The following is a 19,579-nucleotide window of genomic DNA, read 5'->3' on the forward strand; positions in this document are numbered from 1 at the left end:
TAACTTAAATAATATTTTAAACAATAACCAATTTGGTTTCAGACCGGGTCGTTCAACTACTTTGGCTATAGAATCGGTGGTGTCTGATATTTTGGATAGTTTTGAATCTGGTGGTTATCTTAGTGTGGCACTTTTAGACCTCAGTAAGGCCTTCGATTTGGTCTTACATACAATTCTTTTGGAGAAATTAGAATTTTATGGAATAATGGAGCACGAACTAAATTTTTTAAAATCATACCTCTGTGGAAGACTACAATTTGTTAATTTAGGAAAAGATAGGTCAAATTTTAAGGAGGTCCTTGCTGGAGTTCCTCAAGGGTCGGTACTGGGTCCGGTTTTGTTTATTCTCTATATTAATGATTTGCCAAACTCCATACCTTGCAAAACAATTTTATATGCTGACGACACAACCTTCATCTCATCAGCTGACAACTTTTACTCTGCAAACCAAAGTATAGAAAACGCCATTGAATTGGGTAAGCTATGGTTTGAAAGTAATTTTCTGGAAATAAATCATGATAAAACAGAAAAAATTTGTTTTACTTTGCGTAATCTTGAAGCAGACAATGCAGTTTCTGTCAAACTACTCGGAATATCCATAGACTCTAAACTCACTTGGGAAATACATACCAATAATATCATTTCAAAATTGTCAAGAGTATGTTGTTTGATAAGAAAACCTAAAAATTGTGTTTCTAAACCAACACTTCTAATTGTTTACCACAGTTTATTTCACTCACACTTGCTGTATGGCAATATACTGTGGGGTAATAGCTCAGGAGCTCACCTGGTCTTTACATGGCAAAAGAAGGCTCTCAGAATTATGTTTGAAATTCCAGATAGGGTTAGTTGCAAAGCATTTTTTGCTGAAAATAAAATCATGACACTCTCTAATATTTTCATTTTTTACAATTTAGTTTCCGTTAAAGAGAATCTGAATAAATTTGTTCCTTGCAACTCAATCCATGGGTATATCACCAGACAATCAAAAGATTTATATATTCCTCAAGCCAGGTTATCAAAATTTATCAAAAGTTATAAATATTTGCAAATAAAACTATTTAATAAACTTCCAATATATTTTAGAAATCAGGAAAGTATTCATTTGTATAGGTCAAAATTATCAGATTGGCTTACAAGTCGTGCTTTTTATTCAGTTGAGGAGTTTTTGCAGAATGAAGATTTTTCAACGCTTAAATGTGAGGCCAAGCAGTCTTGATGATTCTTTGTTCGTGTTATGGTCTTTTCTCTGTTAATTTCAAAGTTTTTATTATTACTGATGCTTTATCCTTTTAAGATTCTTTTAACTTTATTTTAACATTTTCTGTAGAATATTTAGTATTTTAGGTAACATATGTAACAAAACATGTTGACCTTGTCTATTGTAATGTTTATATTACCAAACGACAATAAAGATATATTATTATTATTATTATGTTGCAACCGGTTTCAACTCCGTGGAGTCATCTTTAGGTGTCCAAGGATATAAGTTATCACTTCATTTGAAGATCGTCATAGTTTTTAATAGAGGTGTGCGGATATCCAAAAAATCGGGCCAGATTCGGTTCGGTTTGGATATCCGTATCCGAAACGGGCCAAAATTCGATATCCGACACTATCCATTATATATCCGACTTATCGGATAGACAATATATTTTAACGTTTTGGACAGAAAACTAAATCTCCATAGCCACCATTAGTTTCCCAGGACAAAATTACAGCAACACGTTTCCAACGACCTAACAGCAAACGGCAAAGAAGCCGTATGATGCAATACTGATAACTAGTTTAGTCGTTATCGGCTGTTTTGCTTTACGATTAGATTCGTCTGGAACGAACAGACATAAAGCAGAAAAGAACTACCATGGTCAAATGAAAGTCAACTCGTGCTTGTCTCGCTCCTGATACTAGGGGCGCTGCGTAATAGTTTTTTTTACAGTACTGTTTCAAAGTAGAAAAATCTAGCCTACTACTGTGATGTTACGTAAACAATAGATTTAATGTTTCCCGAAAAAAAGTCAGAATAGAAACAATAGAAAGGCAACACAATAGAAGGGTGGGAGGGGTTTGGCAATGACCTCGAAAGGAGCGCGGGTAGTGAGTCAAGTAGGACCGGAGGGGGAAGGGGTGGGTAAGATCTTGAAGCTATATATAGACTTGCACTACTTCCCTAAACCTAAAGGACTGGCCGGCGAGTGGTATTCCAATCACAGGACAAGATACGTTGTTTTTTTGGGTATTCATTGCCTGGTTTGACTTTGGATTGTCTTACTGTGTAGAAACTTGGAATAATAAAAAATAAAGTTAGAACTAACCACGATTATTTAGCATTGATTGTGTACATATTAAATGATTAAACTATAGGGACCATGGATATATACAAACCTTTGTCGTGATTTTAATTTCAACATCAAAATACAATATTGCACAATCGTGATATTTTAGGTCATAGACCTTTATTGTGCATCCGGTATTGCTGTTTCAGAAGAGAAGCATGTTGATAAATTATAAATTGATATTCCCGTAGTTAAAAAGAATTATTTTATAAACCTATAAAACAAAATCATAAAATCTTACATAAAGATAACAATAACGGAAATTGTAAAAAGGGTATAAAGATAACAACATCATTCTTTCTCTTTGTTCTTCTATTCAGGGTGTCTAGTTTATTTCCATTATAAAATTCAAGACTAATTCCAGACTTTTCAAGACTAATTCCAGATTTTTCAAGACTAGTTTTTTCAACAATTAGTGGGTGTTGATACCAAAATGTATCGATTCTCGATTCTTGATACCGATACCAATTTTAATAGCTTAAAAGGGGAAGAGGCAATTGAGGCGGGCGGAGGTCGCCTCCATGAAGAATGAGGCAGTGAAGGCACAGCCAACTGGCGTGGCCCAAACTGGGCCCGGCTCGGTCCCTGCTCCGAAAAGGTCGCGGCCCAAAAAGCCCAGGACGGAGGCAATCCTTGTCAAACCCTCAGGGGGGAGATCTTTTGCCGAGGTCTTGGGCGTAATAAAGGCCAAAGCTAAACCGGAGCAGACCGATACGGTTGTACGGTCGATTAGACAAACCCGGGAAGGGGACGTTCTCCTTGAACTGGGTAAGTCGAAAGACAAGGCTGCTTTTACTGCCGAACTGAAGGCAGCTGTTGAAGGCCAGGGCACCGTCCGTGCTCTTGAGCCCAAGACATCAATTGAGGTTCGAGACATTGATTGTGTGTCGACGGAGAGTGACGTTGTTGAGGCCCTGAAGAAAGCTGTGCCCGAGCTTGCCGGGCAAACGGCCATCCTAAGGGTTTGGCTCACAAAACCCAATAGGAGTCAGCAGCGGATGGCAATCGCCGAAATGGCAGACGCGCTTGCCACTAGGGTGCTGGCACTCCAGCATCTGAGAGTCGGCTGGGTCAACTGCAGGCTCAGACGGAGAGTGGAAGTGAAGAGGTGTTTTAAATGCCTCTGTTTCGGCCATTCCTCCCGAAACTGCAAGGGACCCGACCGAAGCAAGAACTGCCTTCGGTGCGGGGAGGTTGGTCACATCCGTAAGGACTGCAAAGTCGAGTCCTGTTTCCTTTGCAAAGAAAATGGGCTCGCTGACAAACATGTAAGGCATATAGCTGGGTCTGGGCAGTGTAGTGTATTTAAAACAGCTCTACAGCAAGCAAAATCTCTCCCACGAAGATAAGAATCCTTCAGTGCAATCTGGAGCGATCCAGGACGGCTGACGCACTTCTTTGTCAGTTTGCCCTCGAACACGATGTCGACGCTCTCTTAATCAGCGAACAGTACCAGTATCGAGATAGGGACCCATCTTTATGGTTCCCTGATAGTCTTGGTACTGCTGCATTCTGGGCTCGTAATGCAGCTAAAGTACAAGTGCGGGGTCACGCGAATGGCCGAGGTTTCGTTTGGGTTCGGTGCAGGGATGTCACTTACTTCAGTGTCTACCTTACTCCCAACGAGGCCATCCGTGACTTTCGTGAGAAGATAGACCGCCTAGAAGAGAGCGTGCGCAATACCACAGGACACGTCGTCGTGGGTGGGGATTTTAATGCTAGGGCTGTCGAGTGGGGAATGACCCTCACAAATTCCCGGGGCAAGTACATTCTGGACTTTGCTGCGAGAGCCGGACTCGTTGTCGTCAACGAGGGCAACACGCCAACTTTCCGGCGCCCTGGGATGCGGGGAACGATCCCAGACATTACCCTTGCATCTGAGTCTCTTTTGCCAAGGATCAGAGCCTGGAGAGTCCTGGAGGATTACACGGCCAGTGACCACCAGTACATAATTTTTGACGTCCTGGATGGTCATCAGAGACAAGTGGCAGCGTTTCGTCAAGTGCCCGTTCGATGGAACATTAAAAAACTGGACGTGGCAAAATTCAACGGAGCCATCCTACGAAGAACGCCGGTGGTTCATCCTGCAACTGGCGTGCCTCACGCAGAGGCGTTAGTTGCATCCACGATGAAACTGATTGTCTCGGCCTGCGATGAGTCTATGCCTCGCAGGAGATACCGGTGCAATAAGCGTCCTGTGTACTGGTGGACTGCCGAGATTGCGGAATTGCGTCGAGCGGCATTGAGGGCCAGAAGACTTGCTACCAGGGCTAGAGAACCCCTAGACAGACGGCGTAAGTCGGATGCTTATAGGGTGGCTAGGAGGTATCTTCGTCGAGCCATCAATCGGAGTAAACGCAGTTGCTGGGATAAATTAAGGGACGATGTTGATTCCAACCCGTGGGGCCTGGGTTACAAACTTGTAACCAAGAAACTTGGAACCCGCTCACCACCTTCCGTCATGGACAGGGTCACTATGGAGAGGATAGTAGAGTCCCTTTTCCCGGCTCACGCGTTGCGCCCACTGCGGGATTATGGAAGGGTGGACGACGTCCCACTTTTCAGCCCTGAAGAGCTGGTGGCGGCCGTCATATCCCTGAAGAACAACAAGGCTCCTGGTCCCGATGGGGTGCCCGGTGAAGTCCTCAAGAAGGTTTTGACTACCAACCCCTTGATCCTTTTGGGCATGTACAACGCCTGCCTGGTTGAAGGGGTATTCCCCTTGTGCTGGAAGACAGCTAGGCTTGTGCTTGTTGGGAAGGGCAAGGGAGACCCAGATCTGCCATCCTCTTACAGACCTCTGTGTATGTTGGATACGGCTGGCAAAGTCCTCGAGAAATTGATCCGTTCCCGGCTAAATTCAGCCGTTGTCGCTGCGGGGGACCTCTCCCCTCGTCAGTATGGATTCAGGATGGGGCGATCAACGATTGATGCGATTGAGGAGGTGAAGCAAGCCGTGATGAGAGCTGAGGATTTTACCCACTACTCTCGCAGGGTTGTGCTGCTCGTAACGCTCGATGTGCGAAATGCATTTAATTCGGCGAGGTGGTGCGATATGCTGGATGCTCTGGAGAACACCTTCCACGTGCCGGCATACCTCATGCGCATCATAGAGGATTATCTCCGGTTTCGCCTCCTAACGTATGACACTGCGGAGGGCCCGCGGACGATGAGTGTCACTTCTGGTGCTGCCCAAGGTTCCATACTCGGCCCAGACCTCTGGAACGTCGCTTATGACAGCCTTCTGAGGTCTGAAATGCCTGAGGAAACGGTCTTGGTTGGGTACGCAGACGACGTTGCAGCTTTGATAGCTGCACGTAGCGTTGAGCTGGCTCAGCTAAAGCTAAACCGAGTTATGCGTACCATAAACGCATGGATGGCAGACCACGGTCTCTCGCTTGCTCTGAGCAAAACCGAGATCGTGATTTTGACAAAAAAACGGATTGACACCATCGTGCCGTTGAGGGTGGGAGCCGTCGAGGTTCAAACTGTTCGTTCTGCCAAGTATCTTGGGGTCATGGTAGACAGCAAGCTTAGCTGGCGGGATCAGATCTTCCGTACAGCGGACAAGGCCGCTAGGGTGGTTTCTTCTCTTAGCCGGTTGATGGCCAATGTCGGAGGGCCTCGGTCCAGTCGTAGAAGGCTGTTAATGTCTTCGGTCCAGTCCGTACTCTTGTACGGTGCTGAGGTGTGGGCAGACGCACTAAATAAGGAGGCATACAGGATGCGGCTCGCCCGAGTGCAGCGTCAGGCAGCACTGAGGGTAGCATCTGCCTACCGAACAGTGTCCGAGCCCGCCGTCCTGGTGATTGCTGGAGTCATCCCCGTCAAACTTTTGGCGGCGGAGAGAAAGGCAATTTACCGGCGCCGTGGGGAGGACGAGGCACGAACAGAGGAACGCACCCGCACCTACCAGCTGTGGCAGGAGGGCTGGGAACAGGAGACACGGGGACTCTGGACCAGGCGACTGATACAGCAAGTCCAACCTTGGGTTGATCGGCGGTACGGAGAGGTGGACTTCTACCTCACCCAATTTCTGACGGGACACGGCTTTTTCCGGTCGTACCTGTTCAGGATGGGCAAAGCCGTGTCACCCGACTGCATATACTGCCCAGGCATTCTCGATGACGTGGAACATACATTTTTCCACTGCCAGCGCTGGGAAAGGCCCCGCCTGGAGGCTCAACAATTAATAGGACTGCTGTCGGTGGACACGGTCATACCGATTATGACGGAGGGTGAGGACAATTGGACCTGTGTGTCACATTATATCCAGGGTATTCTCCGCGCCAAGAAGATCGACCTTGACCGGGATGCGGTGTAGGTCATTAAGAATCTAAATGCCAGAATTTTCTGAATAATACTACACCAACCCCTGTCTTTGTCATAAAGTAGTATTATGATAATGTGGTGTTTTCAAGTAAAGAAATAATGCAGCAATAAAAAATTCTAACTAGCAAATTTGGTTTTTTTTATCATGAAAACATCCACGTACCGTACGTTTAGACATCATCATTGACTGCAGCGGTTACAGAAACGTGATCGTCGTCGTCCGCGATCACGGCAAAATCATGAACATTTCCCGCGGCCTTGTAAACATCATCGTCATCTCCCACGGTCACGGAAACGTCATCGTCGTCGTCCGCGATCGCGGCAAAATCATGAACATTTCCCGCGGCCGTGTAGACATCATCGTCATCTCCCACGGTCACGGAAACGTCATCGTTGTCGTCCGCGATCGCGGCAAAATCATGAACATTTCCCGCGGCTGTTTAGACATCACTGTCATCTCCCGCGAACACGGAAATGTTATCGTCATCGTCCGCGATCACAGCAAAATCATGAACATTTCCCGCGGCCGTGTAGACATCATCGTCGTTTCCCGCGGTCACGAAACGTCATCGTCGTCGTCCGCGATCGTGACAAAATCATGAACATTTCCCGCGGCCGAGCAGATATCATCGTCGTCTCCCGCGGTCACGGAAACGTCATCGTCGTCCGCGATCGCGGAAACGTCATCGTCGTCGTCCAGTATCGCGGCAAAATCGTGAATATTTCCCGAGGCCGTGTAGACATCATCATTGGCTTTTGCGGTTACGTAAACGCAAGACGACGATTGCGGCAAAATCATGAAATTTCCGACTTTGAAATCAAATTTTAGACTAAATCCCGACTTTTCAAGACCATTTTGAAATTCAATATTAATTCCCGACTTTCCCGACTACTAGACACCCTGTCTATTTCTTGGGTTTCCCTTCATCACGCATTGAACAAGTTGCCATGGTTACTAATCACCCATGTCGTTATCAGCTTTTGTGACACAGCGCACAGCAAATCGGTTAATTTTTACCTATTATTTAATTACCAATGAATGTACTACTTTATTGGTATTTGGTACTGTATTAATAATCGGTAAAAAGGGCCGATTTTTGTCAAATTTTACACCAAATTTATTGAAATTACAAGGTGAATATTAATAAAACAATTATTACCAAATATTTGTATTCATTTAAAAGATTGATTTGTGGTATTGGGTTCCCCACTGAGTGCAGCCGAGCGGCACTAATGAGGGTCGGACCTTCTTGGGGGTGAACAATAGACAGCTTATCAGACCCTCCCCTCCCCCGTGGTCTGGAGAAAGCTTGTAAACAAACTATTGCACAAGCGTGACTTGACATTGGGCTGCTTCAACTATAATTTTGTCAAAAGAACTGTGATGTTTCAAAATCAAAAACAATAATTTGGGACCATACTGCTTAACAATAATGGACTGCAATTATTGTTGAACATACAATCCATTTTTAACAAACTAAGATTATACGATTCAAATACAATTATAAAAATTATCTTGGTATTTTACTTGGGGTAATGAAGTTATGTAGGCTAGTGTAATTCTCGGTTCATCAAGGTTCTACTGAATTATGTTTGGCAGTGAATAAGTGTAGAATGCAATTTATAAATTCAGGGATACACACCTTTTACACAGTTATAAAGTCTAATTTAATTGCCCAACATCAAATCGTGAGCTAGAGCCCATCTTAGTACATTAGTGATGTTTTCTAAACTTGGCAAACCCGCAAAATGCCACTTAAGGCCAATAATCCGTTCCAAAAACGTAAGGAAATACAATGTGAAAATAAACTTGAGATCAACTCCTTGGCTTGTGAGAACCAGGAAACAAGATAAAACATAACCTCAAGTAAACAAGCCCAAACGTTTGACATAAGTCCTGCTGAGCTCAGGTGTTGTGTGAAGATTTCGGCTGCTAGTGTACTTAAATCAAGCAACAAACTTTTGAAAATAAATGTTGTAAATTGTGATTTTCAAGAGAGAGAAAACTGTGGACTTGGCTAATTTGAAATTCTATAGTTCAAAATCGTCATTTAAGTTTATTTGCACAGCTTTACATTGTTTTATAGGTTAAAAATACATATGCAGCTTATTATTAACCGCGCCGAACTATCCGAATCCGAAAATATCCGAATCCGAACCTCCCAATATCCGATCCGATCCGAACTGAGCCTCAACTACCCGATCCGAATCCGATCCGAAATGAAATTTCACTATCCGCAAACCTCTATCTAATCAAATCAAATCAAAAAATCCTTTATTCAAACAGTACATTTCTATACATGAATTGTGTCAAGTCAAGAATAAACATAACTATACATTTGGCAAATTTACTACACTAATTAATTAAGAGCTATAATCTATATGTATACACTTTCTCCCCTACAACTACTTACTGTTCAACCATTACAACTAACTATTGATTTGACATACTAATATCTAATTGAAAAAGTCCCCTATCTTGTAGCAGCATTTATCTGACAACAATTTGAACAAACTGGTTTTAAATCTTTTAAAATCTGTCAAACCCTTTATGGTGCTAGGCAGGCTATTATACAATTTTATGCCAGAGTAATATGGAGAATGTTCAATGGTGGAGGTGTTATGTCTAGGGTATGTAAGGCTATTCTTTTGTCTTGTGTTATAGTTGTGAAAATCAGAGTGATTTGGAAAATTTGATAAATTTTGTCTTATATACAAAATTAAATTATATATGTATATACTAGGAAAAGTAAGAATTTTGTGATTTTTAAAAATACTCTTACAGGATTTTTTTCCTTTAAGTCCAAAAATAATACGGATAATTCTCTTCTGCATTTTAAAAACTTTTTTTCTCCTATCTGAATTTCCCCAGAAGATCACACCATAATTAAACAAGTGATAGACATAACCGTAATAAACCATCATGAGAGTGGATATGTCAACAGATTTAGATAAAATAATGAACATAAAATGAGCTTTATTTAATTTTTTTACAACTTCACCAATATGATTTTGCCAAGTCAATTTTTGATCCACTGTGATGCCTAAGAATTTAACTGAGCTTACTGAATTTAGAGAAAGATTCAAATCTAATTTTGTTAATGAGTCTGATTTCTGGTAGTTTTTTTGGAATTCCATCAGAAGAGATTTATCTTTATTTAACGCCAAACCATTTGCTTCAAACCATTTTTCTAGCTGAAGGAAATCTTGTTCAGCTGTTTGTTGCATGAAAATTTTACTATGATCAGTGAAAATAATGGAAATGTCATCAGCAAACATTACTGATTTTGACTTTAAAATCAAAGGTAGGTCATTAATATAAACCAAAAACAGTAGTGGACCTAGTATTGAGCCTTGTGGCACACCCTCTGTGACTAACTTGAAATCAGATTTCAGATTTATTAACCGTAGGTCCACACACTGTTTCCGCATTGATAAAAACGAGGTTATCCACTTTATAGCCATGCCTGACACACCATAAAAGTTTAGTTTTTGTATTAATAGGCTATGGTTTACACAGTCAAATGCTTTTGACAGATCACAGTAGAGACCAGCTACTGCCTGCGATCTGTCAAGAGCACCTGTGACTTCGGTAATAAAGCTAAAGATTGCATCTGTCGTACTCCGTCCCTTCCGGAATCCAAACTGACATGTATCCAAAATTTGGGATGTTTCAAAATGATCACACAATCTATTGAAGACGACTTTCTCAAATATTTTTGAGAAACTAGGCAATAAAGAAATAGGTCTGTAGTTGGATATATCTTTTGGGTCACCCTTTTTAAAGACTGGTATTATGTTTGATAGTTTTAATAGGTCAGGGAAAACACCAGTATACAAAGAAATGTTTATCAAATGAACAATGGGTTGAGCAATAAACTCTGAACTTGATTTCATTAATGAAGTTGAAATTTCATCCCATCCAGAGGCTTTAGATGACTTTAAGTCTTTTATTATATCTTGGACTTCTTGAAGGTTCACTGGCTTAAATGATATAAGTTTGGACTCGGGAGGGATTCTACTGTGTAGGAAGCCAAGAGCTTTGTAAGAATCTGAACCAACATTCAAGCTTTTACATGTGTCAGAAAAAAATGCATTAATTTGATTTAGTTGCGTCCTTTCAGACATTGAATGCAACAAGAAGGGGTATCCTTTTTTGCGGTTGTCAGTTGTATTAGTCTCTTTTTTAACAATATGCCAGGCTGTTTTGGTTTTGTTACAGGATTCTTTAATCTGATTTCTGTTGTACAATATCTTAGCTGATTTTATACATTTATTTAATAATTTCTTGTATTCTTTTACATAATCTTTAAAAGTTGTATCATTTGACATTTTACTAAGTTCATGTAATTCCCTTTTCCTTTTGCATGAGACTCTAATTCCAGTTGTTAACCACCCTTTATCAAAATGTTTACTATAACATTTCTTATTTACTAAAGGAAAACAAGAATTAAAATGCAGTTTAAAAGTTTGAAGAAAACACTTATAAAGTACATTAACATCAGTCATTACTTCAGATTTGCTAAAAAATTCAGTCCATTGTTCATACTTCAAAACGTTAACAAAACTATCCAAATTTTTTTACTATAATTTCTTTTTAAGGATGGACTGATTTTTATCTTTGTTTCCAGTTGTCTATTTTCAAAATAACTATAATCTAAACATAAACACTGTGTTAAGTGGTCAGATAAACCATTTTCTAAAACTATTGCTTTACACAAGTTAGGACAGAAATTAGTGATAATATTGTCAAGACAGGAACTAGAAACATTAGTAATTCGAGTTGGAACATTGAAATGTGCAAAAAAATTAAAGGAACTTAAAATTGATAAGAATTCTTCGGTATTATAGAAGTCAGAATTTAAAACATTGATATTGAAATCTCCTGCAAGTAAAACATGCGCCTTAGGGGTCTTATCTATACAATAGCTTAAAAGGAAATGGAGACGTTCAAAAAACACATCAAAAGCAGCTTTGGTATAAACAGTTGGTCTGTAGACACACAGTACAATAAGATCTATGGGTTTAACTATTTGGACCCCACAACATTCAAAACTTGACTCAATCGTTAATTCTTCAAAATCAGGCCTATGTTTAATTTTAAAATGATCATTTACAAGAATGGATACTCCCCCTCTTTTCTGATTTTCCCTGCAGTAAGATGCAGCGTTTTGATATCCATCAAATTGAAATAGTGGAATTTTACAATTAGATGGGACCCAGTGTTCCGAAAAGCAAACTACATCCGGTTTTCTGTTGAAACTATTGAGGTATAAATTAATTTCATCAATTTTATTGTTTTGGATGATGCCCTGGATGTTACAATGAAATATTGCAAATGATCTGTTTCCCAAAGACTTATAGGTGTCATCAGAGCAACTGTTCATGTGTCTGTCGCTGGAGGTTGAGTTGACTCCAAAAAACTATTGATATGTTTTAAATTAGTTCTAACAGGTGTAGAGAAACCTAGAAATTTATCATTTGCATTTCCTACACAACTATCATTTCTAAATGGAATTACAAAACCATCACTAATGCTATCTTGTTGAGGCCGGCTAACATTCACTGCACTATTCCCCTTATTGACTTTATAACCCCCCGCTTCACACACTGCTGGACACTTAGGAGATCGTGTTGACTCTGCTTGGCTGTGCTCTACAACTGACTTGACTCCATCACTTTCACATGGACGCTGTTGGGAAGATTTCAGTGCAGACTCCCTGTCTAGTTTTTAAAAAACTAATAAACACGTAACACGAACATTGAACACTGACGTTTAACATTTAAAAACACACAAAGTTACTGAGAAGGTTAGCGACGCGTACCGGCCGGATGTAAAGTCTAGACGATGATTCTAGTGATGATGAGTCTAGATGATTATTCCTTATCGGGATAGCTTATATTTATTGTAAGGGTTGGCGCTTGCCTTTTTTGGTATACTTTCAATAATCATTTAGGCTATCAAGAAAGAACGACAGAGGTTCGTGAGATTATTAGCATAAAAGTTTTCCATAATTGGGTAGAAAATTGTGTGTAACAAGCCCAAATGACACCTGTCTGTTTTCCCCAATTGTTATTTTAAATTGTCCCTCAGTCTCCTCGACTCCCCTTACCTCACGTCGCCTTCCGCTATCCTACTTCGCCCTCTAGAACCTTCCCCGACCTTCCCCTTCCCTTACGTTGCCTTCCGCTACCCTACATCGCCTTCCAAACCCTTGTCCGACCTTCCCCTTACCTTACGTCGCCTTCCGCTATCCTACGTCGCCCTCTAGAACCTTCCCCGACCTTCCCTTCCCTTACGTTGCCTTCCGCTACCCTATGTCCCCTTCCAAACCCTTCCCTGACCTTCCCCTTCCCTTATGTTGCCTTCCGCTACCCTACGTCGCCTTCCAAACCCTTGTCTGAACTTCCCCTTACCTTACGTCGCCTTCCGCTATCCCACGTCACCCTCTAGTGCCTTCTCCGACCTTCCCCTTACCTTGCGTCGCCTTCCGCTACCCTACGTCCCCTTCCAGACCCTTACCCGACCTTCCCCTTACCTTGTGTCGCCTTCCGCTACCCTACGTCGCCTTTCAGACCCTTACCCGACCTTCCCCTTACCTTACGTTGCCTTCCGCTATCCTATGTCGCCCTCTAGAGACTTCCCCGACCTTCCCCTTACCTTACGTCACCCTCTAGAGCCTTCTCCGACCTTCCCCTTACCTTGCGTCACCTTCCGCTACCCTACAAAGCCTTCCAAAACCTTATCCGAACTTCCCCTTACCTTGCGTTGTCTTCCTCTTATCTACGTCACCCTAAAGTCCTATCCAACTTTCCTTTCCTTGCGTCACCCTTTGTCATCTCACGTTACCTAATTCAACCTGTTCTAGCCTGTTCAATCTTAAATTCGCCCCGAAACCACAACCCTAACCTCAAATTTATCCAGAAAACCAAATCCCTATTTAAAGATAGTCCGATCTTTTCTTCCCAAAATCGGAACCCCAACTGACCATTTCACGCCTTCTGCGCATGCGCCAATGGCCGCGTATAAATACAAGGCACACACCGGAGCAGAAGTCAGTTCATAGCCGGCCGGCTCTCCTACGAGACGGACACCTCGAAGCTTCTGGCTGGTTAGTATTCGACTTGATCCTTCTAGAGCAATCTTAGCACACGACCCGATCCTTCTAGAGAAATCTTAGCACTCGACCCGTTCCTGCTAGAGAAATCTTAGCACACGACCCGATCCTGCAAGAGAAATCTTAGCACTTGACCCGTTCCTGCTAGAGAAATCTTAGCACACGACCCGTTCCCGCTGGAGAAATCTTAGCACTTGACCCGTTCCTGCTAGAGAGATCTTAGCACTCTACCTGTTCCTGCAAGACAGAGAGATCTTAGCACTCAACCTGTTCCTGCTAGATAAATCTTAGCACTCGACCCATTCCTGCTAGAGAAATCTTAGCACACGACCTGATCCTGCTAGAGAGATATAACACTCAACCCGTTCCTGCTAGAGAAATCTCAGCACTCGACCCGCTCCTGCTAGAGAAATCTTAGCACACGTCCTGATCCTGCTAGAGAAATCTTAGCACATGACCCATTCCTGCTAGAGAGATCTTAGCACTGGACCCGTTCCTGCTAGAGAGATCTTAGCACTAGACCCGTTCCTGCTAGAGAGATATAACACTCAACCCGTTCCTGCTAGAGAAATCTTAGCACTCGACCCGTTCCTGCTAGAGAAATCTTAGCACTCGACCCATTCCTGCTAGAGTAATCTTAGCATAATAATAGATCCTGTTAGTTGGAAGTTTAGCACTAATTCAGACATCCTACTAGTTCCTTATCCACAACTTTCTCTTTGTGGCTGTGATGACAGAGGCTGTTAGAAAACAAATAAATTTGTGTGCCACGAATCTGAGCCATTCCTTTGCTTTCCGTTGTTTCCACCCCTGAAACAGATACCCAGCAAGCACTGAGCTACCCCGGACCTCACTTGAGAGAAAGAACGTTACATGTGTCATACAATAAAAGCCATGCAAGTCTAGAGGAGTACATTGAGAGTGTGAGCTGTGTTCAAGTTTTGGCATAGACTAACCACGGAGTGTGTTTAACTTGTTCGCTACCGAGCGACGCACATTTGCGTCGCTCCGGTCACTCCTACAGACTAAAAGGAATGATCATGACGTTCCTTACAGACCAAGTGATATAGGAATAACATTGCCGACAGACCAAAAGAGAAATATCGTTTAAATGGACTAATTGACTTCATAATAACCTTAAGTGAATTAGTAAGCAATAAATATTGTTTTTATTTTTCGTTATGAGCAAATTTTAAAACGCCGCATATATGCGTCGGTCAGTCTATTTAATGAAATCCAGTTAAAAAGATTACATTTTGTTTCAATAGACCAGGCGACGCACGTAAGCGTCGTCGTAAATTTGGTTGTTTCAAGCTTTTACACAAAAAAATAAAGAAACTCCACTAAACACTAGCCAAAACTGCAAAGGTTATAACGTTTACATCTGTTCTGTGATGTCGCGGAATACACAATGTAAAAAACAATGTTGCCAACTGTTGTGTGACGTAACCAATCGTCATATCCACAGACCAAGCGACGCACATTTGCGGCAGATATCCCTCTAGACCGATACGATAAAATCCGGGCTTTAAAATAAACCGTTGCTAAGAAATACGCTGTTTAATAACATTAGAACACCGACGCAAATGTGCGTCGTTAGTCTATTTCAATGTGACCAGCTGACGCAAATATGCGTCGGTGGTCTATTGTGAGAAACTAGTCGACGCACAATTGCGTCACTGGTCTATGCGAACGTAAATTCCATATAATTGTGGTAGCGAACGTGTTAATCTATAGTTTTGGTGAAGTAGGTGAATTAATGGCAATTCAGGTATTTAAAAAAGATAGGATGTGGTTCCGCAAATTTTCAACATTTGTGACCAAATCACTTTTTTGGCAAGAGAAGGAATCAAAATTGGTTAGACCCCCATCGAAGTAAGAATGTTACTGCTTTCTGGAGAATCAGATATTTTTATCAAATACAAAAAAACTGATTTAATATGCCTCCTGCTGAAAAAATTCTGTATTTTTATGACCAAAGATGGTGATTCACTTATACTTCTAAATACGATCTGAATGATTTTCCTAAAGCAGATGGAACTAGTTATTAGTAATAGCCTATTGACTCTTTCTATCAGATGACAGACCAATTATATGAACTCTTTTCCCCATCTAGTGAAAGAGGCTTTAACATGAACAAGAAACAATATTGTAAGACTCCTAAAAAACTTGTTGGGCAACTAAAGCCGATGAAAGGACAGAAAATATTTTATTCAACGAATTCATCAACCACGTTTTTAAGGTAAACAATCGTCATACTCATAATTATGTTTATCTTCCCTTCATTTAACTAAGATTTTAATAACTTCACTCTATCTATTGCAGTTAGCTGAATTTACTTAAAAACTCAAGAGTTGATTTCCATGGGTTTCACCTAGTATTAATAATTTGTAAACTTCCCTTGAGAAATTGATTGAATAAATGGGTGTGAAATCATTGTGAATATTTTCCAATACGATGTTTTAAGATCTGAAATTTGATCCCATCTTCAGGTCAAAAAGTACCTAAACATAACAAGATTATAACACAAACCCAGCCAATGATTTTCTAGCTTTGGCTGGGTAGGATTACTAATCTTGTTATGTTTAGGTACTTTCTCACCAGATTCCGGGTCCCGAATCATCGTGAATTTTTGTTTTTAATAATCGTGATGGTTAGTGTCCTCAATAATCTCATAAATAATATCAGGTAAGTTTCATTTAAAGAGTACCACTACCCAAATACGTATGCAAGAAGCAGAGAAGTTGAGGCTACATACCGGACCATTCAACACTATGATGGGAGGGTCGGGTAGACTGTAGGTTGTCGGAGGCTGCAGATAGCTTGTCATGACAGTAGGTACAGCATGGCTTGTCATAACAGTAGGTACAGCATGGCTTGTCATAGCAGGAGGTACAGCATGGCTTGTCATAGCAGGAGGTACAGCATGGCTTGTCATAACAGAAGGTACAGCATGGCTTGTCATAGCAGGAGGTACAGCATGGCTTGTCATAGCAGGAGGTACAGCATGGCTTGTCATAGCAGGAGGTATAGCATGGCTTGTCATAGCAGGAGGTACAGCATGGCTTGTCATAACAGAAGGTACAGCATGGCTTGTCATAGCAGGAGGTACAGCATGGCTTGTCAGAGCAGTAGGTACAGCATAGTCTGTCATTACAGTAGAGACAGCAGTGGAGGTGGATACAGTGTTGCTACTTGAAGGTGCTGAACTGGTAGATGTTGCCACTGAGGCTATGGGAGTGATCCCCATTCCAGTGATGGCTGCGATTGCTGACTCATTGTCCATGTCCAGTTGTGATAGATCTGAAGAAACACAAAATATAGATACTATTACTACAGGAAGCTAATGGTATTCAGAAAAGAAATTAACAGTAGGTATACTCACAACTGACTATTTTAAAATTCCTGTATGATTACCAGTACCACCTAGGGTATCCATGGCCATGTAAGTAACAGTATGATTGCCATATTTTCACCAGTCAAATATCAATTAGGTAATTATAATTATTATAATTTTAACAATTAGAGGTAAGGAAATAATAACGCATCAATAAGCTATTACAGGATATCCACTTAAACCTAAAAAAAATAAATCTGCAGCTAATTCAAGATTTTTCACACAACATAGCCTATTATGATAATAATAATAGTGATACACAGTTAACCCTTTCAGTGCTATTAAACGATATATCGTTGTTTTAAAAAATCTCTAAGGGATATAGAGAAGAAGGTTATTTTAACAAAAAGAAGCAAAACGGCCATTGGTGACCTGCATGTTCATAGGATACACTATCAACCACTTAGCTAAAAGATTCGCCCAATCCGATGATTTCGAGGTGTATGTCTAAACCAAGGATTGTGAACACCTCACTATACCCCAGTGGTTGTAGTATATCGCTACAAACGCACAGGTCACCAATTATTTGCCACACAGGACGGGGATCGAACCCGAGCAGACGAATGCCACTGGCCAAGTGACACACGCCCTAGCCTTCTCGGCTATCTGTGCTTGAAGACTGAGGAGACAAAAACCGGTATTTAAGATGACACCACCGATTTCGAACAGATAGCGCTACAGATGGTTGTTCAATGCGTTACTAGGTAGCAGCAATAGTTAGTCACGGACTATTTAGTTGATATTTTCAGTTGAAACACAACAGTGATCATAATATTGTGTTCCTGAGATTTTGCTGCAAAACATTATTTTCCCTAAAATGGCTATATTATGATAACCTCGATATATATTATGATTTTAACGCGATGGCATAAATCTTATGATGCATCGTTGCAACTCAGTACATAATAATCACGATTTCACTGCAAATTCAAAGTCATTGAGTATCCAAGAATTGACGATGATACCGTCAATATGGAAAGTTTAGTGGAATCAAGGATCATAATTAGCCATCCTTAGTTTTTTTTTTCAGCATTTTTCTGTTCTGAAACAGCATGTTGCAGAAGCTTACTAAACTTTATATTGTTGTTCTTTAGGTGTTTCATACCAGTACAGTGTTTGGCAATTTTTTAAAGAAAAAGTTTGAGTGAGATTTTAAACAGTTCAGTTTTTTTTTTTTTTTACTGAACCAAGGTAAATTATTTTACATTTTATGTTTGTGCCAAAACTAATTGTATTTTGATAATACAAAATGCAAATTGTTACAACAGTATAAGGTGTTTTAATGGGTGTGTAATATATGTTTAGTGCTAGCAGAGTACCCGGCTTTTGTACGGGATTGGCAAATAAGTATCAAATGCTTATTGCAGTTATAGGAGAGGACACGGTTTAAGAAAATTTGGTTCTTTTAATTCATACAGAATGCTATAGTATAGCACATCTACCATAGGCATAATGTTCTACCAATGCACCTAAACCATAGAAAAAAGTAAAGTTCTCATTGTGTACCACAGCTTTTTGTTGCTAGTTGGTTCAAATTAGCTGTTGTCATAAATGCAAAAAAATAATAGTACTGCACCCTCTTGGTAAACCTTTTAAGTTTTAATGCTATAACCAACTTGTACAGTTAAAACAACTGACAAAATTCTTTAATTCCTTTTAAATATGAATACTCATAAGGTTAACATGTGCCCCTCGACCGGAGCCAGAAAGTATTTTTGAGATAAGAATATATCGATATGTTAATCGGGAATGTGAGCCATCATGGACGAGATTGGATTTTTAGTTCGAGACGAGACAAGGCGGGATTTTTTATATCTCATAAAATTTCGAGACAGGATTTTCCTTCTCATAAATAACTGTGATGGGCGTAAATTCAATAAACAAGATATTGAAAGGGGTCAGAGCTGCAAATGATTGCAATATGCTTTGAATGTTGACGGGGGAGCTAGTTCAAAAGTTGACGCTAGGTGGCAGCACAATATAGACAATGAGTCGTTTTGACTCACGTAGTCAACTTTGACTAGGGTAGTGGTAGGACAGCCAATCGGAGGTGATATCCGGGTTTCACGTGACTTCTGGACATGCTTCAGGTCCCTTCTTCTTCGGGGAATGAACGTTACTGACTACACGCTGTTTTTTATTGAAGCGTGTTACTATAGTTTATAGCAACGGTACTGGACTCATAAGGATCGTTAAGGCTCATATAATCAATCTAGTGTTGCTACCGATATTTCGAGTTGAATAATAAAGATCTAAAATTCATTACTGAGCCAAACCACATCCATATCACAGCCATTTTGATGATCTAATATTTCTAATGCATCTAATTAAATATAATAAGGAAAATAACACTGAAAACTTCCACGAGTGTGTTCAGAGTATAATTTACATATTAA

The 19,579-nt window shown here is 40.8% G+C and overlaps 1 protein-coding gene across 3 annotated transcripts in view; it reads right to left on the reverse strand.

Moving 5' to 3' along the window:
• The window catches only part of LOC128983232 (repetitive organellar protein-like), a 133,463-nt gene that overhangs the window by 58,616 nt on the left and 55,268 nt on the right, over nt 1–19,579 (reverse strand). For all 3 annotated transcript variants that reach the window (XM_054402458.1, XM_054402459.1, XM_054402460.1), the window contains one exon: nt 16,545–17,089. In XM_054402458.1, coding sequence (XP_054258433.1) covers nt 16,545–17,089 — 545 coding nt within the window. The remainder of the gene's footprint in view (nt 1–16,544; nt 17,090–19,579) is intronic.

This window comes from Macrosteles quadrilineatus, unplaced genomic scaffold (genome assembly GCF_028750875.1).
Source record: "Macrosteles quadrilineatus isolate MER2022 unplaced genomic scaffold, UCM_ALF_1.0 Scaffold_1__1_contigs__length_201487025, whole genome shotgun sequence".
In the NCBI taxonomy this organism is placed as follows: domain Eukaryota; kingdom Metazoa; phylum Arthropoda; class Insecta; order Hemiptera; family Cicadellidae; genus Macrosteles; species Macrosteles quadrilineatus.